Raw genomic sequence first — 26,543 nt, 5'->3', positions numbered from 1 at the left:
TCCTGCAGAATCCCAGGATGAATCCCCAGTCTCCAGAACCCTATTCCCTTAGGTTCAATCTAGCATTCGTGTTCAGAATATTTCTCACATTTGAATTTACTAAAAACCAAGAAGCCGTGGAGTCTATTTTGCATTAGCCAAAATAGTCCAGGATCATACACTCCCCAGTTCTTAATCCTCCTCCTCACATGAAAATGGACTTTTAAAAAACCACGAGACTCTTAATTTTTGCGGGGGAGGGTGTGGAGGGGAACCAACCTACTAGGATGTTTTAGTGCTTTAGGAAGGGGGAACTGGGGAGTTCTCGAAACCTATCCTGAAGGATGCGTTGGAGCTGCTCGGGGTGGAAGGTGAGCAGCCGTGTCTCTGTCTCCTGCAGGCAAGGCCCTGGTGGCGGTGGAGCCCGGCAACCGGACGGCCCCGCGGCGCTGCGCCTGCACGGCCGGCTACCACTGGAGCGCCGACTGTGACTGTTGCCGCCGCAACGCGGAGTGCGCCCCGGGCTTCGGCGCCCAGCACCCGGGTACGGTTCGGTTCGTGCGCCCCGCGGCTCTCCCCTGGGCCAGAGCGGACTTTGAGAGGCGTCCCTGTGTCACTCACGCTCCGGGGAACCAGGTGGCGCTGGAGTAGCTTGAGGGGCCCTTTGAGAAGGGCCAGGTTACGCTCTTCCAGGGGAATGTGAGCGCGCTGCCCACGTGCTCCCCGGAAGCCTCCTCCAGCTGGGAAACCTTGGGAGCCCCCTTAGGCGGGCAGGGATAACGCAGGGGGCCTCAGACTCTTTAAAAAACAAAAAACAAACAAACAAAAAAACAAACTGGCGCACGCCCTTGGAAGAATTTTGAAGAACCATGCGCCCGTGGCATATTTTTAAGTTGGCAGATAACGTTTTTTATTGCCAACTTAAAGAGTTGCTAAGGAATTAGTTTCCAAGGGATTATAGCAGCAGTAACACTTTTAAAAATGGAATTCAATGGAATCTAAACACCGTAGCAATTTGATAACACCATCATCCTTTTTAAAATGCACTCGTCGTCCTTCACTGTTGGAAGATTTATATGGTTTGTCCCTCCTTGGACTTGTATCCATTTCACCCTCCCCAAAGAATTTTACCCTAATGTATTTTTAGGCTTGGAGGGCTTTTGCTAATCACCTTTTCATGCACTTTTCACATCAAAACTAGGCACCCATTTGAGATTGTAATTTTAAAAACTTTTCCTGTGGCTCAGGGTTCTAAGAGTTAAAACACTTTTGGACTAAGTTGTTATTACAGTTACTACATGATTGTCAAAAAGTAATATATTTTGCCTTATTATAATTGTAAAAGCTTTACGAACTTAATGAGTGATTTTTTTCTGATTCATATATTCATGGTTGAATATTTGTTATTGCTAAAATGTAACAGATTTCAACATTCATTCTATTTCCACTGAGTGCTGAGAATCTTGCTCACATAAATACCTGAATGGCTAAGGAAGCCTTCCGGTAGACTAGTGTCAGTCAGTTCCTTCAACACTTTCTGAGCTCTATGTCCAGGCCACATAGTGGTGTGACATCAAAAGCTGTTTTTAATGATCTCTCAGTTAAGAACTCAGTTATGTTCTCAGTTTTGTTAAAAGTAAAGAAATAGATATATCTTTTTGCCAGAAAAGTATTTCTTAAAGTTCTTTACCTTCCTGATTTCTGGAAAGTACCCCCAAAAAGTTTTTTCAAGATGCAACACATGATTATTCATACCTGTTAATCTTTCGTTTGGAGGCATTTTGTTTTAAACCAGAAGACTTGGACAGGTTGAGGAGAATTAAGATAGTATTCATTTCAATTCATACGGAGGAAGATGTCCATCAGAGTCTCACTGGTACAGTCTGTCCTTATTACCAAATGTATCGACTAAACCAAATGAGCTTTCTCTTGGAAAAAGTGTGACTTGATTTTTTTTTTTAAGAGAGAGAGAGTGGGAGAGAGGAGCTGAGGGAGAGGGAGAGAGAGAATCTTCAAGCAGACTCCCTGCTGAGCATGGAGCCTGACTCGGGGCTTGATCTCATGACCCTGAGATCATGATCTGAGCTGAAGTTATGAGTCGAACACTTAACGGACCGAGCCACCTAGGCGCCCCTTGATTTTTTAATTATTAAAATAAATCTCCCTATGCAACCAACTCCCTTATGAATTCAATTCTAAGACAAGGCCCAGAGCCTTTCGGTATGGAGGTGCTCTGAATTGCAGGAGCTTTGCTATTACCAGTATTTTGATTTGTTGTGGGGTTTTTTTTTGGCATAGCAGGATTTGGAGTGGATAAGCAGCATGCCTCCTTTTGTAAAGTGAGAAAAGTGTGATTGTGTCGGGGGAAAGGGAAAGGAGAACCTGCAGGATGTCCCTGGCAGGTCAGTGTTTCAAAGAGTAGATGTGGAAATCAAGTGCATGGATTTAATGCCCTTGAAGCTATGTGTGACTTGCGGCTTCTTAGGAAGTCTCTTTGTTTTTAAGGGTTACTCTTCTAGAGTGTGTTAATATTTTACAAAGCTGTTTGAATTCATGTGAACAGCTAGATGTTAACTGGGCTTTTGTTAAGGTCATTACAAGGTGACTCAGATTACTAGGTTGAGGGGGGTACCCTGCTGATTGAGACAGCTGCAGAAATCAAGAGTGTACTTCCCATTTGACTTTGGACAAAGAAAATCTAATTCCTTATTTTAGTGTTTTATTTATGACAATAAATCACAGAAGTGCTACTAATTTCAAGAGTAAATTGTGGTTTTGGCACCAGTCGATTGCCTGATTATGATACCACACGGAAGCCAATGTCTTCTTTTTTAGAATTACCAAAGGGTCATCACGTGTGAGTTGCAGTGAGGCTAATAGATGTAGGAAATTGGAGACATGTCCTATTTTGATAATACAGTTGATGAGGAATGTGAGAGAACTGAAGAAACATCCTAACCAGGATCAATTCCTGCTTTCACTGCTGGTGGCTTAAGGCAGGGGTCCAAAATCCAGCCCACCTCTTCTGTTTGTATAAATAGAGTTCACTTGGAACACAGGCACGTCTCTTTGTTTACATGTTGTCTATGATGCTTTCATGCTGCAAGTAATTACAACAGAGATCAGAGGGCCTGCAAAACCTAAGATATTTACCGTATGGCCCTTTCTAGAAAACATTTGCTGCCAACTCTTGGTTTAAGAGAGAGACCTATAGGGTTTTTTGGGGGCAGGGTGTGTTTTTGTTTATGTGTTTGTTTGAGAAAAGAGTGTTACAATCACTGTAGTGTTTGCACTGGTAAGATTTATCTGATCAGGAGTCAGAACAGCAAGTTTCCCTTAAAAGCGGGAAAAGGGCTGTCATTCTCTGAAGACGAAGACTGATACAAACCCAGAAGGCTGAAAGGGGAGGGCAGACAGGTGCCTGGTGAAAACAAAGGGGGCAGTAGGCTCCAGCTAGGAAACAGAGGATCGGGGACCAGGACAGTGGCTCTGAACAGCCAAGGGTCAGTACCTAACTCAGATACTGACGTTAGTGGCCTGACAGTGAGCCAGTTACCTTGCTGAACAAGAGTCTGTAACCTATTGCTGGGACTGGGGGCCCTCTGAAGCCAGGAGGGCCCGGAGCAATCAGCCTTGGGTGGTGAGTGTGGGACTGGGGAGGCCAGAGGCACAGGGGGCAGCTCCTGGTCTCTGGTCCTTTGGAACATCATCCTGGCCGATGTCTAAGTGTCCTTGTTTGTTTGCTTGTTCTTTTGTCCGTTCGTTTTTTTGACAGTGCAGCTCAACAAGGACACGATTTGCGAGCCCTGCCTGGTAGGCTACTTCTCCGATGCCTTTTCTCCCACAGAGAAATGCAAACCCTGGACCAAGTAAGTGGCAACAGAGGAGCCAGGAAAGTGTGTTGATCTTAAACTCAACTTGCACTGTCTCCTCGAGGTTGTCACCAGACTGATGCCGTTTGGTGAGGCTTCTGCTCAAACCCGTTTTCAGAACGGGAAAATTCTGTCACTTCGGCATGGGGAAAATAAACCAGTCCAACTCATCTTCAGCTTCCTGTGTGACAGGGGCTCTGTATTACTTTTCAGAGTCACTTGGACCTAATCTTTGACTTACAATTGCAGCTTCTTTTTTCCCTTTCCTAACCTTAGTTGCTTAAAAGTGATTTACGATGTTTATAATCCTTCACCTGCCATGCCCACGCTTCCCAGCTTCCCTGCACCCCTGGTGCATCTGTCCAGAAACGTGTGTGTGTGCATATAGGAGCCTCCTGTTTATATAAATGTTTGCATACTCTAAACGCCTTGGCTTTTTTAACATAATATATGCTTAAAGGAGCTCATTCCATATTTGTTCACTTAGATCTCCGTGGCTTTTTGTGGCTTAGGAAACATTTGCTGCCAACTCTCGGTTTGTACTGTAATTTATTTTGGTAGAGATGGACCATAGAGATGTACCATGATTTTATTTAATAAATTCCCTGTTGGTAGTCGTTCAGGTCGTTTCTAGTCTGTTGCGGTAATAAATAATTCTTCAATGACTCATCTCGTATATATACTGGGTTTCACACTTAATGTGAGTATATGTGTGTGTGTGTGTAGTGGAATTTTAGGTATATGTATATATGGTGGAATTTCTGGGTCCTTCCATTGCGTGCTTATTGCCAAATACTAATATAGTCCCAATGTATTTCTTTAAAGATTTATGTATTTATTTATTTTAGAGAGAGAGAGTGGGGGCAAGAGGATAAGGGAGAGGGAGAGAGAGAATCTTCAGGAAGATTCCCTGCTGAGTGCAGAGCCTGACACGGGGCTCGGTCTCACTACCTTGAGATCATGACCTGAGCCAAAATCAAGAGTCACATGCTTAACCAACTGCACCACCCAGGCATCCCCCCTCAATATATTAATTCTCATTAGATATTTATTTTTTGATCCACTTACCCAAGTTTTATGTTGAAAAGATTTTTTGTGTTTTCAGCTTCAAAAGAGCATTCATCAAAAGTTTATCACTCAGCCGAAGGCAACTGAAGCATTTGGAATCTTCTTCAATGTACTCTCTTTTGGACCATAGTGTCAGAGTGGTTCTTAGAGAACCCTGGTCGTGGTTATCTTTGCTTATTCATCGGTCCACCCTTTGACGAGTGGACAGACACTGGAGATTCAAACGTGCAGGAAGGCCTCTCAGTTCTTCTCCTGAAGAAGCTGGCAATCTAGCGGAGTAGAGCCTTTTGTAGCTTGTTGCTTGTTTTTCTTAAACAAGATTGTAAAAGCAAAACACTTAACTACCTTTACCTCCACAGCTGTAGCATTCTTGGGGAGACAGAAGTACGTCATGGGACTGATAAATCAGATGTGGTTTGTAGTTCTTCTCTGCCATCTGCAAAGCCGCCAAAAGGTATGTTTAAGTAGAGCGGGTTGGCTGTAGATGTGCCCAGTCTAGTCAGCAATTCTAGATTTCTCCCGAATAACATGCTGTGTCTGAGGGGGTTCACCTGTCCCTCTTCATCCCATCTTATCCATGGTCACTTTTGTCAGTATCTGAACTCCAGATATGTTGTTTACTTGAAAATTTCCCACTCTGACGTGGATAACTAATAAAGTATTCATACACACACAAAAAAAGAAAGAACAGAAATTGAGCTACAAACATGAATTAAAATGCCCAAATATGGCAGGATTGTGGAGATCACAGTAGGGGTGTCTGTGGGAGATTTTGGTCGCCAACCAGAGTTAGAATATAGCTATCGTTATACAGGGCACATTTTGTACATCAAGTTAATCTTAAGTACAGTTTCAAAGCCTGACAGAAAGTTGAGGGTGGATGCTGGTTACCCAGGGGCGTGAGATGGTGTAGAGGTGGGTCCAGATATGGCAGCACCGGAAATGGACACGCAGCAGGAAGAACCCAGGCCACAGGTTAATGGGGTTAATGAACTAAGAAAATCAGGGGTTTAGATTTGACATTTTGGGAAAAAGGAGGCTATCTAAGCATTCTGTTTATGGAGTAACACAGAGTAGCATGTAAAAAAGACCATTTTAAAGATAACATTGAAAATAACTGAGGGAATAAAATGTTACTTTAAACAGGAGAGAAGGAGAGGAGAGGTGAGACTTCATAAAATAAAGGTTCTAGCAAGCAAGCAATCAAGAGGGTTGGGAGAAATGGTTAAGTCCACGTTGTACTGTAGATGAAATACTGAAACGCTTCGCAGGACGGCCATGGTTCTGTTCTCATGACCAGCAGAACCCTGGTGCCATGTTGTTCTTTGGAAAAGGATACAATAAAGGGCTTCCTCTGGCCTCAGAGGCTGTCCACTTGGAGAGATTGAGGTGTTCTGTAGGTAAGCAAAGATGGAACTGGATGGCATGGTCAAGACAATTAGAATTGTGCTAAAGTAGCTGCTTTTATTTATTCATTTATTAAAGACTTTATTTGAGAGAGAGTGAGCATGAGTAGAGGGAGGGTTAGAGGGCGAGGGAGAAGCAGACTTCCCGCTGAGCAGGGGAACCCAACACGGGGCTTGATCCCAGGACCCTGAGATCATGATCTGAGCTGAAGTCAGACGCTTAACCTTCTGAGTCACTCAGGTGCCCCTAAAGTAGCCACTTTTAAAGACGGGCGTGGGCTGGCCTCCCGTGGCGCGATGCCAGGCGTGGGGCTGGCTGCAGTTGGTTTCGCCCTTCTGGAGCTGAGAGCATGCTCTGCACGCCTACAGTCAGAGTTGGGGACCGTCCTCCTTCTCCGACGCCAGACCAACATCCTTGATTCTGGGGCTTGATTCAAAGGGTTTTGTTTTTAAATAAAACTGGAAATAATCACTGAATTAAATTAAAAACTCTTTAACACCTTTTTCTCATTTTCTTCCAATGCAGAACCCCAGATTTACTTGCCCAGTTTAATTATTCTGCTTCTCTTCATATCTGTGGCATTAGTCGCTGCTGTCGTCTTTGGTGTTTACTATAGGAAAAAAGGGAAAGCACTAACAGGTACTGTGTCTACACTGGTTTTTGAAAATTAAGCTTAAAGAAACATGTCTAGGTATACGCTCTGGAAGCTGCGTAGATTGCCGGTGACTGCCTCTGGTGATCTGCCTACAGTAAGTGCCTTGACACAGCTGCAGTTAAACTAAGGCAAAATGCCCTTTATACCTAATTCGTTGTTCTCTGGCCAAACACATCAGCAAAAACCCATGGTGCCTGTTGATGTGTAAGCAAACAAAATATGCGAGGTTCAGGAAGCTGATGACTCATTAGCTGTGTGTTCGTGTCAGATCGATCATGCATCATCAGGTATGAGCGGGTTGCCTTTATCCGAGAATACCAACATGTTTGACGCACCCACTTAAGATAGAGGTAAGCATTCAGGTAAATGGCAGACGGAAAGTTTTGATTGGGGTCTTACCTTGAGATATGAATATAAAATTGTGAAAATAAGTTATCTTATTTTCAGTAAAATTTAAGTGCTCATTCTTACAATGAATCATCCGGTGTTACCTTGTTTCTGGGGAATAATTTCTTCACAAACAATTGTTCGATGGTGCCTTTTAACATCACAGCATATTTGATGTTTACACAAAGCTATTAGAGTGTCATTTTTTTTTTAAAGGTTTTATTTATTTATTTATTTGAGAGAGAGCGTGAGCACGAGCCTGGGGTGGGGCAGAGGGAGAGGGAGAAGCCGACTGCTCCCTGAGCAGGGAGTCCCACGCGGGACTCGGTCCCAGGACCCTGAGATCATGACCCGAGCTGAAGGCAGGTGCTTAACCGACTGAGCCACCCAGGTGTCCCAAGAGCGACATTTTTAAGAAAGGATTCCTCGAGAGATTTCTTCATGCTTTCGTGGTCAGATCGCCTTCTCTAAGAGCACTGTTGTCTCACGATCCCTTTTCCCTTTTTGGTTGCTCAGGGGGTTATCACGTCCGCCTCCGCTTTGCCGTGATTTGATCAGTTCTCCTGCATCACATGCGTGGACTTCCTGAAACCCCGCCTATCTTGCTCTTTCCACTAATGTCACGTTATATAACGCTGGGCCATCAAAAGTTTTTAAAGAGGGAAGATGGTGTTTGGAGATGCCCATGTTAACCAGAGAACAGTGTTAAATGACTTTTTTTAAGAGTCTACTCATTATTGAATATTTTTATTTAGTGCTGCTCCACTTCCCTAGCAACCTGGTAACTAGGGATTTGAATAATGCGTGTTCAGATGGTGAGGTTCACGCATGGAGTCACGTTTATGTGAGATAACAGATTTCTGATTTTTTTTTTTTTTTTTTTTTGTCTCTGCAATAACCTCTTCCTGCCATATCTTCTCAGTGACAAGGACAGTGGACCTACCAGTTACTGAATCAGGACGTAGGCTGTTAGCCCTCTCTTCATCCATTCATGTAGCCCCCCTGGGGCAGGACTGGCCCTGGGGGCTCCATCCTGAGGGCACAGCAAGTGCCCTTTTTGGGGAAGCGGACAGGGCAGCATGAGGCCCACAGAATGAGGCCGAGTGCTGAAAGGGAAGTTGCAGAGCCCCAGGTGAGCAGATGACAGGGGGTCGTCTGACCTCGGGGCCAGCAAGGGCCCCCCAGAGGAGACCAGGAGCTGAGACCTGATAGCCCGTTGGGCTTGGCTAAGGTTGGTGCGGCCGGAGCAGAAAGTCAGAGCCCGCGTGAGAGAACATGGAGAGGGAAGCATGGTCCCGCAGGCTTGGTTAAGGACTTTGCTCCTGGTCCTTAGCAAAGAGAAGTAAAACTCACCCTCTGGTTATAGGATAGAAAACAAATTCGGGGGTACAGTAAGGCTGGATGCAGACACACTAATTAGGAGGGCTTTTGCAATCATCCAGGAGAGAGATTATCTTAGTAATTATGAGTATCTCCTCGTGTACAAATGCCATTTTTTAGTACCGTTTGTGGTTATCTGGTACTGGTCCCTACAAGAGAAGAGCTACAAGTTTCCTTTAATTTGGGGTAACTTTATTTTTATGTAATTTCAAAACTATAGAAAGGAAGCAAGAATAATCATGAAGATGATAGCAATACCTGACATACATTGAATATTTATTCTGTGCCAGCCCTGCTTGTGCATTTTACATGCACTCACAAAATCACGACGGCACCACGAGGCGGGCACCACGAGGTGGGCACCGCTGTTTCTCCCCTTTCGTGATGAAGAAACTGAGACTCAGAGAAGTGCAATGACCCGGGCGAGGTCATGTGATAGAAATGATTAGCTGTTATCAGGACCTGATTATCTTCTCCTGCAGAATGGACAACCTCCCACTTCAGTGTTTATAGTGAATTTAGCATCAAATGGTCAGTGGAAGTGGGGTAAAATTTTATCTTTCTAGAACATAAATTCATAGATTTTTTTTCAGTTCGTAGATCAGACTTTTTTTTTTAAGATTTTATTTATTTATTTATTTATTTGAGAGAGAGAGAGCAAGAGGGAGAAGCAGACTCCCCGCTGAGCAGGCAGCCTGATGCGGACTCGATCCCAGGACCCTGAGATCATGACCTGAGCCGGAGGCAGACGCTTAACCTACTGAGCCACCCAGGAATCCCATCACTTCTGTTTTTAAAAGTTAATGGGAGATGTGCTTTGTTTATACCACAGAACACAGCTCTTCCTCCTGAGAAGCACAGGGTATAGTGGAAAAGGATTTGAGGCCCCCTGGAACTCAGTGGGGTCTGACAGCCTTCCGGCCTGCACTCTTCCTTTCTCGTCCATCCGTGTGAGCTAGTTGACTGGAAAGGCAATGCCCTGGACCTGTGTCTTCGTCATTCCCTCGCAGCGCCTAGCCCTGGCCCTCGTCGTCAGGGGAAAACGGCGAAGGGAATGAGAATGCCTCCAGTCCTAACAGCAGCTCTGAGAGTGCCCAGAGGAATTCAGCAGAACATTAGGGGAGGACGCTTTGCTTTCCATAGATCAGAAAGTTCTGTTTGGGGGAGGGGGAGTCTTTGAATGGGTTGATTTTTCTTTTAAATGTTTTCACTCTCGGGAACTCTCACTGAAAGACTTGCAGATGGCTGTATTTAAAGAAATACTGAGCTGACATAGTGATCGATAATACTGAATTAGACGAAATAATATGAAGTTCTTATCCTTACTTTGTTTTTCTAGCTAATTTGTGGCACTGGGTCAATGAGGCTTGCGGCGGCCTAAGTGGAAATAAGGTAAATTTAAGTCTTAAGTGCCTCCTTAACGTCCTTTTAATGGTTAGGCTGATGTGGCTGTTATTAGTCAAATACTGAACCCTACCGTGAACGGGGTCCTTCCTTGAGGGATGGAACCTCGAATCCCAGGATTGATCCCCGCAGAATAACTCAAAGCCCAAGTGGGTGCCCATCGTAAATGCTCTTTTCTTTGCACTTCCTTCCCCTCGTCATCTCTGTGAGCATACATAATTTATGTTGTTCCAGCGCCAATCTTGATTGCCTAGGACAGGTTCCAAGGAGGAAGGAGCTGCCATTTCCCTCTACTCTTTAGTTATTTTGGTAACTTTTCATTTTGACATAATCAAAATTATAGAAAAGCAGTGAGAATAGTACAAAAAAACTCCCACACTCCCTAAACTCAGACCCACCAACTGCTTACATTTTATCACATCGCATTATCATTTGCTCTTCGTAAGCCTGTATATGTGTGTTGTTATTTTAGAGTGAATGGCAGACATCACGCTCCTCCACCCTTAAATACTTCAGTGCGATTTTCTTGAGAACAAGCACATTCTCTTAAATAACCGTAGTACATTTATCAAAATCAAGACATTTAATCTTGGTACAAACTGTTATCTGATCCACATGTGATATTAAAAATTTCTTTGATTGTCCCGTTATGTCCCTTAGATCTATTGTCTACAGTATAAAGAATATAAATTTTAAACCGTGAGCTCATCCTGATTCTCCCAGTTTCGGTCCCGACACCACAGGATTCATTTGGTCTCTCCTTTACCTGGATTTGAATCCTCCCTTCTGCAACAGGACGAAGCCCGGTTCCTGTTAGTCTCAATGTATTGACTTGTTTGCTCAATGCCAGAATACACAGAACGTAGTTTCAGAATTATTAAACAGTAGTACAGAAAAAACAAAGCTACTAACTAGAGCTCCTTATTTGTTTACAGTGGTTTTTTTTTTTTTTTTTACTTTAGATTGAATGTATGGACAAAATACTGTGTTCTTTAAAGTTACATGAGTTAGCGCTTTGCTTTGCTTCAGTGTGAATATACTATTTGTTTGAAATGCGGTTTGATTCCCTGGTTCCCATAGTCCATTTTAGGGTTCCCCCCACTCTGTATTCTTAAATAACACAAATAATGTGCCATAATGAGGGTTCCGTCTGTACTTGTTAGGGTGGAAATAATCATTCTAAACCATTTTCAGCCATGTTTAGCAGACACAAGTTCTGATAACTCCGGGTATTAATACTTCTGCCTTCTGAATTTACATCAGCAGGAGTCCTCAGGGAACAATTTTAGCAGCACTCATATGGAAGCCTCTAGTCAGCGTGAAATTTGTGAAGGTGTCTTACTGCTGACTCTGGAAGAGAAGATGTTCTCTGAAGATATGTGCTGTCCAGACGGCGGTGGTTTCTGTGGGGGTGCGTGTGTAGGTGGGGGGCCCAGCACCCAGGGACAGGAGGCCAGGGTGCTCACTTTGGTCAGCGAGATCGAGGGGGACCCCTTCCGGCAGATTCCCACAGAAGACGAATATGTGGACAGGCCCTCCCAGACCCCAGACTCTTCTTTGCTGTGCCTCACTCAGCCTGGGAGCAAATCCACACCCCCTTTCCCTGAGCCCCTGGAGGTGGGGGAGAATGACAGTTTAAGCCAGTGCTTCACTGGGACAGAGAGCCTGGCTGATTCTGAAAGCTGCCACATCGCGGAGCCCCTGTGTAGGACTGATTGGATTCCCATAGCCTCCGAAAAGTACTTGCAAAAAGAAGTGGAGGGTGGCCATTGCCCCCACTGGGCAGCCAGCCCCAGCTCTGCCGATGGCTGTGCAAACTGTGGAAACTCGCCTGGGGAGGACCGGGAACCCCTCATGGCTTCCCCGAAAAGCGGACCTTTGCCCCAGTGCGCCTATGGCATGGGCCTTCCGCCCGAAGATGCAGCTGATGGGGCCGGCCAGCCCACAGATGGGGCTGACGTAAGGCTTCCCAGCTCGACGAGAGGAGGCCCTGGGTCTGGAAGTGCCTCCAGTGACCAGCCACCAGCATCTGGTAAGTGGTGTTCCTGGTCTCCTGCTTCTGAGCAAAAAGAGCTGTTCTTGGTTCAGTGTCTGGAGGCAAGTGTCACAGACGATTTGGGGAAGAAAGACGCTTACATGGGGAAAATTCCACTCGAACCTTTTCTCCTGATATGCCTCTTTGCAGGGTGGGTTTTTTGTTTTTTTTTTTTAAAGATTTTATTTATTTGTTCAACACAGATAGAGACAGCCAGTGAGAGAGGGAACACAAGCAGGGGGAGTGGGAGAGGAAGAAGCAGGCTCACAGCGGAGGAGCCTGATGTGGGGCTCGATCCCGCAACACCGGGATCACGCCCTGAGCCGAAGGCAGACGCTTAACGACTGTGCCACCCAGGCGCCCCTGCAGGGTGGGTTTTGATTCAATCCCCATGTTGAGTCTGTGGATTGTGCCCCCTGCCGTGTGACTTTGTCCCCCACCCCGGGGGCTGTCTCCTCGCTTCCAGGGGCCCCACGCCCAGCACTGACTCTCTGAAGGCCGTTTCAGCATCGACCTCGGGACTGGCTGAGTTGAGGCATTCCCGCGGATCTCTGGGTTTTGTTTTGTTTTTAAAGCAGCCTATACCTCAAATCTCCCCTGAGAGAGCTTTTATAATTGTCAGGGGGACAAATGACATTGTTTAGTTAATCCTTAATTCATTAATTTTTATTCAGAGTAGCTTGTTAGTTCTATACCAAATTAATGATGCCGTAAAACTGCCCTTTCATGCTTTATATGAGAAGCCCCTTTTACAACCACTGCATATAATATATTTATGGAACCAGGAGGATCATTTTACAATTTAAAATCATTATAGAGATTTATCGCTGCAGCACTGCCTGAGCATGAAGAGCCCACCAATTATAATATTATCACTTTTTTTTTCACAAGGGTAAAACACCATCTGTTTGATTATGTAGTTAGAGGAGCTCGGCTGCTGATGGTGAGGGCTCTGGGTACTGTTTGCCACATGGGGGGTCGGGGATCTCTTTGAGAATCTTCTGACAGCTATAGACACTCTCTCCAGAAAAATGAATATATGGATATATGCTATTTAAGGGGCTTCACAGAATCCTCCCACCCTCGAATGGAAAAAGAAAAAAGCCCATTCGTGGACCTCCTTTATCCTGGGATGCCTTTTCTTTTTCATTCCTGCCTCTTTATTTAGACAGCAAGTGGTGCGAGCAGCTGCTGACTGAATTATTTTATAACCCTGAGGTAGCTAGATCCTGCCCTAAACACAGAGACTCTTCTGCCTCGTGTGGATGATGGCTCCTGGCTTATTTGCTAGAACAATGTACTTTCATCTGTCTCCCAAGCTTTGTGGCTTTGCTGCAACTACACAAATTCACTGATGTGTAAATTCTGTAACATCGGTTCTCAGACTGAAAGGAGGACATACATTTGGGGATATTTTTCAAAGAACTGATTTGGTTTTTTTCCTTCTGAAGACCTCCACGTTAAGACTTTAAGGAATTTCCATAACTAAAAGTTTGGTTCTCTTGTTCCTTTGTATAATTCTATTTCTTTTTAAGTGGTTAATCTTCTTCCTGTTGGTCCTAGAGACATACAGAACATGAGTTTTGGGGGCTGGGAGGCATGGGGAGGCCAGAGCTGAGTGTGGCAGTGACCGTGGCCTGGTACCAGGGGCAGACCAGTTTTTCCATTAGTGACACCAGGAAGGGGATGTTTGCCACTGTGTGAAAATCATCAGCAGCTGTTGGAAGAGAAGAGTTGACCAAATTAAAGAGATATTTTTTTTCTTAGTGACATGAAGCCAAAAGCCAGATCTGTGCTCTCCTATGAAGAGTTAAAACAGGGCCCGAGTCTGTTTTTCATGACCATTTATTTCTTTAGCACTAAACAGCGAGGCATGGAGGAAAGGGAAAAAAAAAAAGTGTGTCATCAACTAAATGGTGTTAATTTGCAGAAAGTTTACACTGCTTTCTCTCTCTTCGTCTGGTGCTTAGCCATGCAAAACATCCGTGGAGAGTCTGCCTGGGATGCCAGCAAGAGGGCCAAACTCATTCTCGCCTGAGGAGACGCAGCAGCCAGATTGATTTTGGAAGCTGTGCTGCTCTCTCCATAATTACTTCTGCATGAACTGGCCTTCTGGTTTCTGGTCAAAATAGCACTTTCTCATTATTGCTTCTTTTTTTTTTTTTTTTAAGATTGCCATTATTTATGTTCTATAAAGTGTGCAAAAGAGGATGGAGCTTGGGTGAAAGATCAGAGGGAGTCTAATCCTATTTGATCTCCTGAAAGCCACTGTGCTCTCGGGACTTGAAGGAGGTGGCCTTTTTTATTAGGTTTCAGATTTTTATTTGTGGGTATTTAAACACACACACACACACACACAACCAACTCGAGTGGTTTCTGGGAAAATGATGTGATTGGGCATGTCCTCAGCAGGGAGGAGTTTCTCCTTTGCACTCCCCTTCCCTTTGAAGAGAATGATGGTTCTTCAAAGAGTTCTAAAAGCGTAATTTTTAAAAATAATATCCAATGTTAAGGCTATTCTAGCAATGTTATAAATCTTCAAGAACAGTGAGTTATTAGCAAAAACCAATACGGGAAAAACATATATTTGGCTATGTCTTATGAAACCATTTCTTAATTTGCATCTTAAATGACTATCCTGATGACATAATGGTGGTTCCCTTGGTTACAAATCCTTTCACCTGGAGTTTGGAGAATTCTCATTGTGTCCAGAAAATTACTTCATGTGAAAGAAAGAATTGCTTCTTGCAACTGAAGCGTCTGTAGCGGCCGGGGCCTTGCTTTTGGCCCCTGAAATCACTTTTTTGCTTCAGCCACTTCTGAGCTGGAAACAGTTGTTTATTTACAGGGTCCACAGAGGTTATTAAAGAACAGCAACGATATATTTGTTTTTCTATCATATCTTTGTTGAGGGTCTACTGAGCCCCCAGAGACTTGGGGAAGCCGGCAAAACAAGTGGAGATTGAGGTCTGGGAATGGACAACTGAAGAAATCAGGAACTTGAGACTGCAAGGCCTTGGGCAGCCTGTCCCCCCTCCCCTTCGGCCTGCTCTCCCCCACTTCTCCTCCCCGCCACCTAAGTTTTGGCCAAAGCCAGCCCCTTAAACTACTGACACCTCTCACTTGCCTCTTCTGCTCTGTTCTGTGCTTCTGCTAGTGTGAGCCATCCTGTCCCTACACTGTCCCCTTTCCCAGAGCACCCACTCCTCCTGTCCTTTAAGTCTCAACTCCAATGTTGCTTCAGAACCAGGGACGGCAGGTGTTCTGGCCGTGTGGCCACCACCCCCCCTTCTGTGTGCTTTCCGTCTTTCTCACTGAGCCTGGCAGGCGCACACCTTTATCAACAAGGGGGCTGTAGGTAGTGCACCATTCAGGGGGAATTTCCATGACCTTTGTCACACCTGATCTTTCCAGCGTCTCCCAAGGCGGCTTAGTCACAGCGTGTGAAGCTCATCATTCAGCCAGTCATGAGTAACTAGAGGAACAGGAGACCATACCTCCCTGTTTGTTCCCTAAACTCATTCTCAGCCTCCCACATCTTTAGTCTGTTCTGGGAGCTGGAGGCCAAGCAGGGGATGGAAGGACTGGCATGAACTGTCCTAGACAGACCTCAGTATCCAGGGTAGAGCAGACAAGGTGAGCTGGGTCATCCCAATGGCAGTGACACACCAAGGCCGATTCCTGGGAGCCCAGGGCACTGGAGGTTGAAGGGCACCTGCCTGACCTTGTTTCTCCCCAGCCTCAGTCTCCCATCCTTGGGTCCCCCTCTCTTGAAATGACTATCTTTGACCATCCATTTCCATCCTAAAAAGATAGATAAAGGTTCTCCTACCTTAATTTTCTTCCCTTTCCCTCCCCTCCCCCCAAGCAATGGACAATACTCTAGTTCTAAGTTTCTTCTCTTTCTTGTTGGAATGCCATCCACTAGCTTGTGTTTCGCTTTTAGCTAAGTACTATAAGGGCAAGTATTAGCTCATTGACCCTGTAAGTTTAAAATGATATTTTATTATTTGGTTGTTTGGCAATATTCACTGGTGCTAAAAGTCAATGCATTCTTTCAAAATATATGAAAAAATTTTTTACTGTATACTTTAATTCAGTCCTGCTTTCTTTCTCTCTGTTCTAATGGGGCTCATTTTGAAAGAGTTTCATTCGTAAGCCATTCTAAGTAACTTTCAAGCATGATTCAGAATGGAACTATTAAATACTGTCTCCCTTCCCTTATCATCATATACTCAGTTTCTTCCAAATGCCTAAAACAGAGCTTGCATTTCCATAAAAAGGAAAATCACATGAGAAGCATATGGGTTAAATATAAAATAAGTTTTTAAAAAATTCCGAAAGAACTCAGTGTAGCCTGGGTAGTTTGAGTGTATTTGTGTATATTTTTAGTTCTGTTCCTTGGGAGAAAATCTACATGACAATTGGGTGGTATTATTTGCTATAGTTCTTGTGATTTAATATTCATACATTATGCATTTTAAACAACATAATAAGCTTTTGGGAAGAAGAGTGTGTATTACCTTGCTTGAAAATGTGAATTCTGTCAGAGATTGAGTTCTTAAAACGAAGCTTGTGTTCTCTGCCCAAGAAAGAGAGATTCCATGGAGCCACTACGTCAAGTATGGATTTAGCAACGTGTAGACATCTTTCTGATTCGGATGGGACACTTCATTTGTCCATTGTTTTTGTTGACTTCAATGCTATTTTTAGCTATCTCAAGTTACCTGAAAAATTGCTAGTTAAGTCACATGAAATAATAATGTTAACCCAACTGACCCATTTTAAATGTTAGGAATTCAAAATTTCTGATTCAGTGAAAATCCTCATGTCATTGTGGCTCTCAAATCCCACTTTTAGGTAGCTTCAAATACAGTTCCCAGTCACCCTGTGTTGAGAGACGAGGAAATGATTCTGACACCCTGATTCTCTGATTGTGAGGCCTGTACCGTAAGCCGCTGCTGGGCTGCCATTAAGTTGGTGCTATTGATGCTGATTTCCTTTGTCTGCTGTGTGTTGGAGACTCTCCAGTGCGCCGCAGAATAAGGGTCTGGGATAGTTGACTGCTCTGGCTGAGTGAGGGGCCGTGGCCAGGCCAGGCCCAGAAGTTTCCATGGGCAGGGACCCTAGGGTCTGTGCACAAGTGATGGCTACTTTGGCCTATGCATCCCCTCCCTTCCGCCAGCTGTCTCTGGAAGGTACTATTTTCACTACCCCCCATTCTTTTGTGAGGAAAGTTCTTTCCTTCATATACCTCCAACCCCATCTTTTTTTCTCAAGTGAAAATAAAGTTAAAATCAATGCCAGGGGCTGCCTAGCAGGGGAAAGGTGTCAGAAGGGCGGCCTGAAGAAGGGAAGGAAGAAGGGAGTGATGGGCCCTTGCTTTGTCTTGTATTCCTGGAGGCTGAATAGACTAAGTCTCAGGCCTTTGTCAGGCATCTTGGATAAGCCTCATCTACACCATCCTTCTCTTTTCGTATTTCCCCTTACCTGCTACCAACAAGGGCTCAGCGCCCCCCAACAGCAGAACAATCGGGGCTTCCTTGGCCCTTAGTGGGAAAGAGTTACCCCTTTGGGGCACATGTCGACTGCGGAAGCCATGGCAACCATGTCCAAAAGGAGGCCCCACAGCACCCACACGATCATGCGGCTTGCTGACATGGGGACCCATTGACTTGCCCTCTCTGGTCGGCTTGCATAACCCTATAACACCTTTCTGTCCTAAAAGGTAGAAAGCACATCTTAAGGAATTATTTGCTAGTGAGAAGGACAATTCAGGACTGAGGTGTATTACAGGAGAAGGATATTACCAGCTCATTCTAAACCTTGATCTACTCCTGTGCCACAGGCAAGTCATCGCTGACTTGCATGAGGAGAAACAAGACCATGGGGGTTTAGTGCAGAGCGATATAGATGAGTGTTCAAACCAGTGACAGTCATAACGATGAATTAGTTCAGCAAAGAAAATAAAAGTTGGTTAGATTTCTGGAGGAAAGTGCCCTCTCGGTCTTCAAGACATGTTGAGATCCTCCAACAAGACATGGATGGAAAAATAACATTACTGCCTGGCACATTCCACTGATCTCTTTCCCTGGGAGTTCCACCTGCCAGGAGTAGTCGTGCCATCAGCGCACCTGTGACTGATTCTCTGCAATTTCCCGGGCATTTTCAAATCCATCATCTCGTCTGACCCATCCTGCGGGTGTTCATTCATTCGTTTATTCTTTCATTTAACAGGTATTGTGTGCCACTCTGTGCAGCTGCTTGCTGCCAAGCTAGCAGGGCTTGAAACTTGATTCTCATTTCACAAACGAGCAGACTGAAATCTGGAGGGGTTGTTAGGTGGCTTGTCCCAAATGCCACAGCTAGGGAGGGCCGAGCAGGGCGAGACCAGAGGTTCCAGACCCCTGCTCTCGCCTCTGTCCCTCCCCACTTCTTACCCTCCTGGACTCGGGCAGCCACTGAAACCTCATCCCTTTTGTCAGCAGTGAGCACCTTCTGCTCTTCAGAGACCACAACACCAGGATGACATTGACATTATTAGATGACTGGCAGGTGAGTCTACCTTAGGACAAGCCTTGAAAAAAGAAGGCTGTTTGACAGTTTCCCTCCTTAAGGCAGTGTCAGGAGAGGGGGGAGAAAGAAGCAAGCCTGCAATGATCCCATGCACAGTAGGTGCAAGTTGGTGTTTGCAATGCAGCCAGCCAGGCATGGAGGGAACACTCAATAAATTCTGGATTTGGGGCGTTGTTTCCATTACTACTGTTACTATAATGGGTGCTCTCTAACCTATGTACACCTAACCACAGGTTAGCACACATTCTTCTCTCCCTCTGTAGAGTAAGCTCACAGAAGCCCACAGTACACTGATTACTCACATCTAATGGGTCCCTCTAGAATACAGGCCCTTCTGTTCCCACTTGGTGAATGGCCGTGCTTACCAAATCTGTGGGTGTCCCTGTCCCCGGACTGTGAGCTGATCCTATTAAAACTGGTGAGCTGGTAAAAAGACATGAGTTTGAAAAGCATGAGACCTGTTTCTGTGAAAACCGTTCAGTGCTTTGGGACTGTTCAAAGAATTAGTTGCTAAAACCTTTTTGCTGCTGAAGCTGAGATGGGTGAGACAACTATGAGCATTGAGGGAAGATAACTCTAGAAGGATTCTGCACTTAAACTGCTTGGCAGGTGCCTTGGTTCTCATTCCACTTTAAAGAAACCGAAACGCAAGACTGTAGGCAAAGCATCAAAGGTATCGATACCATCACCAGACTTTTTCTTAAAGGGACAAGCCTCAGTGCTATATCAGAAAGTTGGTGTCGCACGTTTCACAGCAAATGACAAGTGGCTTGAATATCAGGGAAACATATCATAGGAACCATGTTTTGGTGGCACCAGTAGATAGCTCTGCGACTCAGTGTCTTCCCAAAAATCAGATTCACAAACACTCCAGCAATATTGAAAGATACCCGACTTATAAGAGGTTACCTCCAAAAAGAGTGACACTAAATTAAAGCATCTGGGAAGAACCCAGAGCAACACTCCTGAGAGCTGCCTGCTACTCACCACCTGCTGCCTCATTTCCAGAGCCCAGTGAAAAAGAAAACATGAGGTGTCCATGTGCAAAAATTAATAAGAAATCCAAGATGATGACAGTAGAGCATTAAATCAAGCATGGCCTTCTGAGGGTAGGCGCCATTAACCGCACAGGTCACGTGCCCATGAGGCTGGCTCCGCGGCCACTTACTGTCATTGGCAGATCAGTAGAGCTTTTTAAGGAAGTTCAGTCTGTACCAGTTTACTACTCTCGTAAAAGTCAGTGCGGATGGAATGGGCTTGGACTTGATGGAAGGTGGTTTTTGTCATTAATTGTACCTTGAGTTAAAAAAAAAAAAAAAAAAAGAAAATGTAAGGGACGCCTGGGTGGCTCAGTCGTTAGGCATCTGACTTCGGCTCAGGGCGTGATCCCAGGGTCCTGGGATCGAGTCCTGCACCGGGCTCCCTGCTCCGCTGGGAGCCTGCTTCTTCCTCTCCCACTCCCCCTGCTTGTGTTCCCTCTCTCGCTGGCTGTCTCTCTGTCAAATAAATAAATGAAATCTTTAAAAAAGAAAAAGAAAATGTTAAGAATAAAATTGCTTTAGAATCTTAAACTCTTTCTAGATACCTTTTCTTTACATCCTAATTGTCAGGAATTTAAAGGCCTTGCTCTTGTCCACCCCTCCATTCTGTCCCTACCCCATCCCCAAAAGAGTAATATTCTTGATCCAGTCTGAGTCAAAGGATTCTGAAATGTTTAAATGTATCTTAGGCGAGAGGATTTGAGTTCCATTTTAGATGATAAAAAGAATACAGAGCCTATGGAATATAACAAAGATATTGTTTGCTATGAGGTAATTGGCATGGGATGAAATTCTTAATGTGAATAATTAAACAAGATCTTGTTGTGCAAGATGATAAGGAAAAAATGGTCTTTTGACCTAAGCTCACACTGAAGATTCTGACCAGGAAGGTAAACAACAGTGGCTTCATGAGGATGATTTATTGGGAAATAAAATTTAAAATGAGGGAGAAAATGTATGTACCATGACATAAATAGATAAATCTCCGTATGAAGAGGACGAAGAAGATGGGAGGTTAAATTCAAAGCCGTAAGTCAATCACACAGTGGCTAGCGATGTGTAGCTCTCCATTCTACCGAGAGAACAACAGAACCAGCAGTCAGTGATGTCGTAACAACAGACTAGAGGAACTACACTGAGAAAATCATACTTTTAAACAGCTTTTTAAATTGCTTTAACAAACATGGCATATTTAAATTAGAATAGAATGTTGATGGTATATTCATACTGCTGTTAATTTCTCACTTTGACTTCTGTTAACTAACTCGTGATCTCTCTGATGGGAGGACTTCCGTGTCACGTGTCCCGGTGCTCACTCCTGTTGCTGCCACCACAGGAGAGGCCCTGGTATCAGCCCTGGGTCAGTAGTTGCTGAGTTACTTGGAGAAGTCATTTACAAGTCCATATCTTGAGCATCTTTTTTAAACCTAAAACATAACATTCGCATGGATTATTTTTAGTAAAGGGCCATATGTGTTGGCTGATGATAGTTTTTTGTTTTTTTTTTTTTTTACAGTAACCTCGTGATCTTAATTTCCACTCTCTATGTCTTTAGTGTGTAATGAGAAATTGTAGACATTTGCAAAGCCAATTTGAGTCCAAGATCCTTTTGCACTTTTCATGTGTTTTGTTTCTTCTTTCAACGGTTCTCTTGCCCATGTCTCCGTACCAGTTCAGCCGTTTGTGGATGTCTTTCATTTTGCATTGAGCGTGACTCACTTTTATTTGGGTTCTTGCAAAGCATTCACTTGAATTTTTACAGAAACATTTCCCCCTTTTTATTGCACTTATTTTCCACCACTTTAGAAAATAGTTAATTAGATTTCCTAATGAGTTCAACTGGTAAAAACAGAACTGAGAACTAACTTGGTAACTGGTGGGAGAAGAAAGGCATAGACATACTAGAAAGTAGACCCCTAGCATAGAGTACACTGTGTTAAGAGCACCTGTTGGTATATTTCAGAAGACATGGAGTGATCCAGCTAGCTGGTGAATGGGAACACTAGCTGGCATCCCCCATGTTGCTTGGTTGGGGGGCGGGGGCATTAGGCAAATAAATACCCACCACCACCCATCTTAAAATATACCCCATACACCTGCCTATGAGAGAAATAGCATGAGTCATAAATCTTTTCGATTTGTTGCTCACACTTGAAAGTCTGTTTTCATTTGAAATCCTTCTAGTTTCCTGGGTCACTGGGCCTCCATCTCAGCTTCTCTGAAGTTACCTTGTGGGTGGAGGGAAGGCTCCCCAACGGGATTTCCTGTAGGCTGTTGGTATTTTAGTCAGACCATCCAAAACATGCCTTCCAAATTTGGGGGAAATCTCTTCTTGTGGAGTGGTGATAGAAAGTTAACTTGTATAAATTATTACAAAGCTGGGTCACAGTAGATGAGAAAAAAAGATGAGGAAGTTAACAGTGAGGAGCCATTTTGATGTTCAGCTCTTCTCAGAATTAAAGATTCTGTTTCTGATACTGAGTGTTGGGACATTTCTGCATCCTCTTGGTTTATGGCATTAATTTTCACCTGGGACATTTCTAGAGTATCCGTTTTTAAAATAGAAGAGTAATAAGAGTAGCAAGTTTCCTAACATTTGTTGAACTTTCTATTTGTTTCCCAAAAGGCTCGTCAATTAAAGACTGGTCAAATCTAGTCACCCACAAAGAAGTGATGGTAGAGCCTTCTAGGAACGAAACACCCCTCAGGGTTCAGAAGGAAAGAGTGATTTATAGGATTTCTTTTTTCCATTTTAGTCTTATGAATCTCTTTGGTTCCAGGAGTTAAAAAGAAAGTGTTAAGGAAATTGATTTAACCTCTGCTAAATACTGAGCCTGGGTGGTCCCATGGCCCTCCAGGGCTGACCTGTCAGGGACCTCCGTGGAAGGTACAAAGGTGTGACAGTCTGGTCACAGTGGAGGCTGGGCTGGTGGGCTCCAGGGTCCTATCAGACAACGGCCTTCCCTCCAGCCCTGTGTTCCCTTACCGATGCATTTGACCATAGCCAGGCCACTGGCTGTTTGCTACTTGTGGATCTCCCGCACGCACACCCTTTCCCAGGTAGCGGCCTGACACCCGGTGTGCTCTCCTGCCAGTATCCTGAGTCCCATGTGGCAGACGACGAAACTGGAGCATGGCCCGTAGTCTTGCTTCTCTTTTGCCTTCTCTCACCCTCCTTCCTCTGCCTCAGTTGGGCCTGGTGAGCTGACAAACGCAGGAGCCACTGGGAGTGTCCAATGCACTTTAGAGACAGTGTCGGTGAGGGGAGGCCGCTCCTAGAACAGCCTGTTTCCTTGGGAAACTTCCCTCTCACAAGACCAAGTTGTCACCAAGAACTGATGACTCACCTGCGTGTTCTCTCTTCCTCTCCCCTTGCAGGAAATGTGACTGGAAACAGTAACTCCACGTTTATTTCCAGTGGGCAGGTGATGAACTTCAAGGGCGACATCATCGTGGTCTACGTCAGCCAGAACTCCCAGGAGGGCCCGGCGGGGCCCGGCAGCGGCCCGGGGGAGCCGGTGGGCCGCCCGGTGCAGGAGGAGAGCCCGCCGCGCTGCGACTCGTTCGCCGGCCTCGGGCCGCGCTTCCCGGACCCGTGCGCCGGCCTGGACGCGCGCCCGGGCGGGGGGCTGCAGGAGCGCGGCGCCCCCGGGCCCGACAAGGCCTCGCGGCCTGTGCAGGAGCAGGGGGAGGCCGAGTCCGGCGCGGCAGGGGCACGACGCTGAGCGGCCGGGGACCCGCAGCGGCTCTCGGCGCCCCTCGGAGCCGCCTTGTCCGGGGGCCGACGCCGACCTCGAAGCCTCCAGCCGAGCCTCCGCCCGCGCCAGAGAGGCCGCACCCCTACCCCGCGCGGGAGCCAGGCGCACGTGCGCCTGGGCGGGGTCGGGGGCGGGCCGGGGGTGGGGTCCCTCGCACCTGCGCCTGGGCGGGGCCTGGGGACGGCGCGCGCCTGCGCCTGGGCGGGGCCTGGGGACGGCGCGCACCTGCGCCGGGACGGGGCGGGGCGGTGGCCCGGATCTGCTCCCTGACGGACTTCCCATTCGGTACATCCGCGTCGAAGGACCTGAGTTTCAGCGCCCACCTCGCTCTTTGTCGAATCGGGCACTTTTTAAAAACTTGCATTTGTTATGACCATTTACTGATACCCACAGTAACGTATCAACTGATGACACAGGTACACGTCGCTCCACTTTTTACCTCTTTTTAGGGTTTTTCTCCGTCCCTCCCATTCCCCATTATCATTTCATCAGTAGTTTCTCTTTATGGCATTTGTTTTAATGATTGTTCTGTTCTCTTTGGGTCTGTTTTTCCCCCTTATATTTGTATTTCATTTCCGTAACATTTTTCTTAATACTCTCCCCCTTCCCCTTTGTTTTTACTATGTAAGGATTTTCTTGAAAATTCTCGTAAGGGTTCTGGTCTTCTTTACATATTTTTTTTTTTTTTGGACCCCTTCTTAAAAGTAGGTTGCCTGTGTTTTGGTGATGGTTTGGGGGGTGGGCAGGGAGGTCTGTACTAAGCACTTTTGGTGAAAGGCCAGGACTGTGAAGCCTAGAGGGAGGCTCAGGGAGCAAATGGAAGGGCTTTTCGTTCTTGAAAAATTTTCTGTGGTTTCGTTTTTTTTTAAAGGAAGGAAAAAGGGAAACCCTACTTTCCCCCTGAATGTTTTTAAGTTTCTGTCAGTCCACAGGCAGAACTAAGTTGTAGTGTGTCCTTCTGTTCCCTACCCCCAAAATGGCTCACCCCTGAGATGAATGTATTTACTCATTCCAGCAGAGGCAATCAGGTACTTTGGTAACGAAATCTCTAAAATCCAAGTTGCTGCAGCTTGGCATTCTTATTTTTGATGTCTCTCTCAAAAATATATGGGAAATGAATAGGACACAGGCGAGCCTGAGTACAGGGTGAAAAGCAGCTGCCAGGGACGTTCAAGAAAGAAGGGATGGGGCACCTGGGTGGCTCAGTCGGTTAAGCATCTCACTCTTGGTTCCCACTCAGGTCATGATCCCAGGATCTCTGAGCCTGCTTGAGATTCCCTCTCCCCCTCTGCCCCCTCCCCCTGCTCGCTCTCTCTCAAATAAATAAATAAATAGAAACTTAAAAAAAAAAGAGAAAGAAAGGATAAAGCTGAAATGTTAATTTGCATTTTCTTTTTCTAGATAAGAATGGCATAAGTGTGTTTAGGCAATAGGCCCTATTTTCTTCCTAAATAATTGTGCATCTGTAATTTAGCCTTGTAGAAGTAGAAAACATTTTTGCTATTTTCCAAAGCATCTTAACTAAAAACCAAATCCTCATATTGTGAATTTAAAAACACTTATCACAGAGATACTTTTCTCTTAGATTAGCCCTCTTGTGAGGAAACACAGCATGAGTCACATTAAAAGGAAGTACCTGGGTTCTAACATCTGTTGTGGTCAGTGAGTATTTGTTCTCATATACCAAAGAAAAATTAAAATACCTAAGCACACTAAAATTAATTTTGTGGATCTAGGTTTTAAGAGTGCTAATAGTGGTCAGTGTCCAGACTTGAATGTCCACAGATGCCCAGCTGAAGGAATGACCATTGGTCACTGGTTTCTCCCTACTGGTTGCAGATCTCTTGGAAATGCTGGAATAGTAGCAGTGAATTATGATTTTTTTTTTTTTTTTTGAGAGACAGGGAGAACACGATTGGAGGGGTGGGGGGGAGAGATAGAGGGAGAGGGAAAGAGAATCTTAAGCAGGCTCCACACCCAGCACAGAGCCCGACGCGGGGCTCTATCTCACTACCCTGAGATCATGACCTGAGCCGAAATCAAGAGTTGGACACTTAATTGACTGAGCCGCCCAGACACCCCTCAATTATAATTTTTAATGGAGAAGCAGAGGGTGGCTCTATAATGTATGGGACCCCTTAGCTTACATAAAAAGCTACAGGAAGTCAATGCACTGCCGGGATGTGATTAGTTTGTGGGAATTTACTGTCTATTCTGCCCATTTAGTTAACATCCATCCAAAGAGAGGTGTTATAAAAATGGAAGAAACCATTATACCTTTTGATATGGAGTGTATTAAACAGACAAAATATGGTTCACAGAGTAGAATGCGAAAGCTAAAGACTGAATTTCTACTGTGACTGTTATCTCACGGATCCTACTTTCACCATTCTGTGCTTTCATACTTCTTTCTATAAAAAAGCACTAGTGATCATTTTTGACACTTTCCTTACCCAGAGATAACAAAAGGATACCACAGTGAATGTTTAAATATCTTGAGCTCCTTAAATAAAAGGTGCTAAGTAAATACATAAGAATCTACTTTCAGAAAAAGGTAGTATTCTTTCCCACCCTGATCCCTACATTTGATATTGATCCAAAAACAATTAAATGGTAGAAATGTATGGCAAAGAGAGGTCTGTGTCTATGTATTATGGAGATGTATGTGACAGATGTAAACAGAATAAAATGAAGACAATAGTGAAAAATTATTTGAGGAATGTGATAAAGAGATTATTAAACTTAGAGTTGACCGTAAGTCTTTTTTTTTTTTTTCATGGCTTGCTTGAACAGGGCTCTTTGTAAAATAATTGATGTGACTTATTCCTGATCTCTGTGGTATGCTGGGGTGTCAGATGTTGGTTATGTTATTTCTTATCGGTGGAACCCTCAACAACAGAGTTGAGACAGAAAAGTCTTTGCTTTGACGATATATTTGCTGTTGATCTCATAAGAAAATTCTTTAAAATACAGGTTGGCCGT

General features: G+C 44.9%; 1 protein-coding gene across 3 annotated transcripts in view; it reads left to right on the top strand.

Moving 5' to 3' along the window:
* The window catches only part of TNFRSF11A (TNF receptor superfamily member 11a), a 49,449-nt gene extending 25,803 nt beyond the window's left edge, over positions 1-23,646 (top strand). The window contains exons 4-10 of one of the 3 annotated variants that reach the window (XM_057313354.1): positions 380-523; positions 3,755-3,848; positions 5,279-5,373; positions 6,852-6,965; positions 10,088-10,140; positions 11,419-12,184; positions 23,182-23,646. In XM_057313354.1, the coding sequence (XP_057169337.1) occupies positions 380-523; positions 3,755-3,848; positions 5,279-5,373; positions 6,852-6,965; positions 10,088-10,140; positions 11,419-12,184; positions 23,182-23,528 (1,613 nt within the window). In that variant the 3' untranslated portion in view covers positions 23,529-23,646. Of the gene's footprint in view, positions 1-379; positions 524-3,754; positions 3,849-5,278; positions 5,374-6,851; positions 6,966-10,087; positions 10,141-11,415; positions 12,185-23,181 lie in introns of all 3 variants that reach the window. The other 2 variants (XM_026496430.4, XM_057313355.1) reach the window with 2 other exon arrangements.
* Positions 23,647-26,543: the final 2,897 nt, after the last annotated feature.

The sequence above is a fragment of the Ursus arctos genome, unplaced genomic scaffold (assembly GCF_023065955.2).
Source record: "Ursus arctos isolate Adak ecotype North America unplaced genomic scaffold, UrsArc2.0 scaffold_17, whole genome shotgun sequence".
NCBI lineage: Eukaryota > Metazoa > Chordata > Mammalia > Carnivora > Ursidae > Ursus > Ursus arctos.
This window is presented reverse-complemented; position numbering and strand designations above follow the sequence as displayed.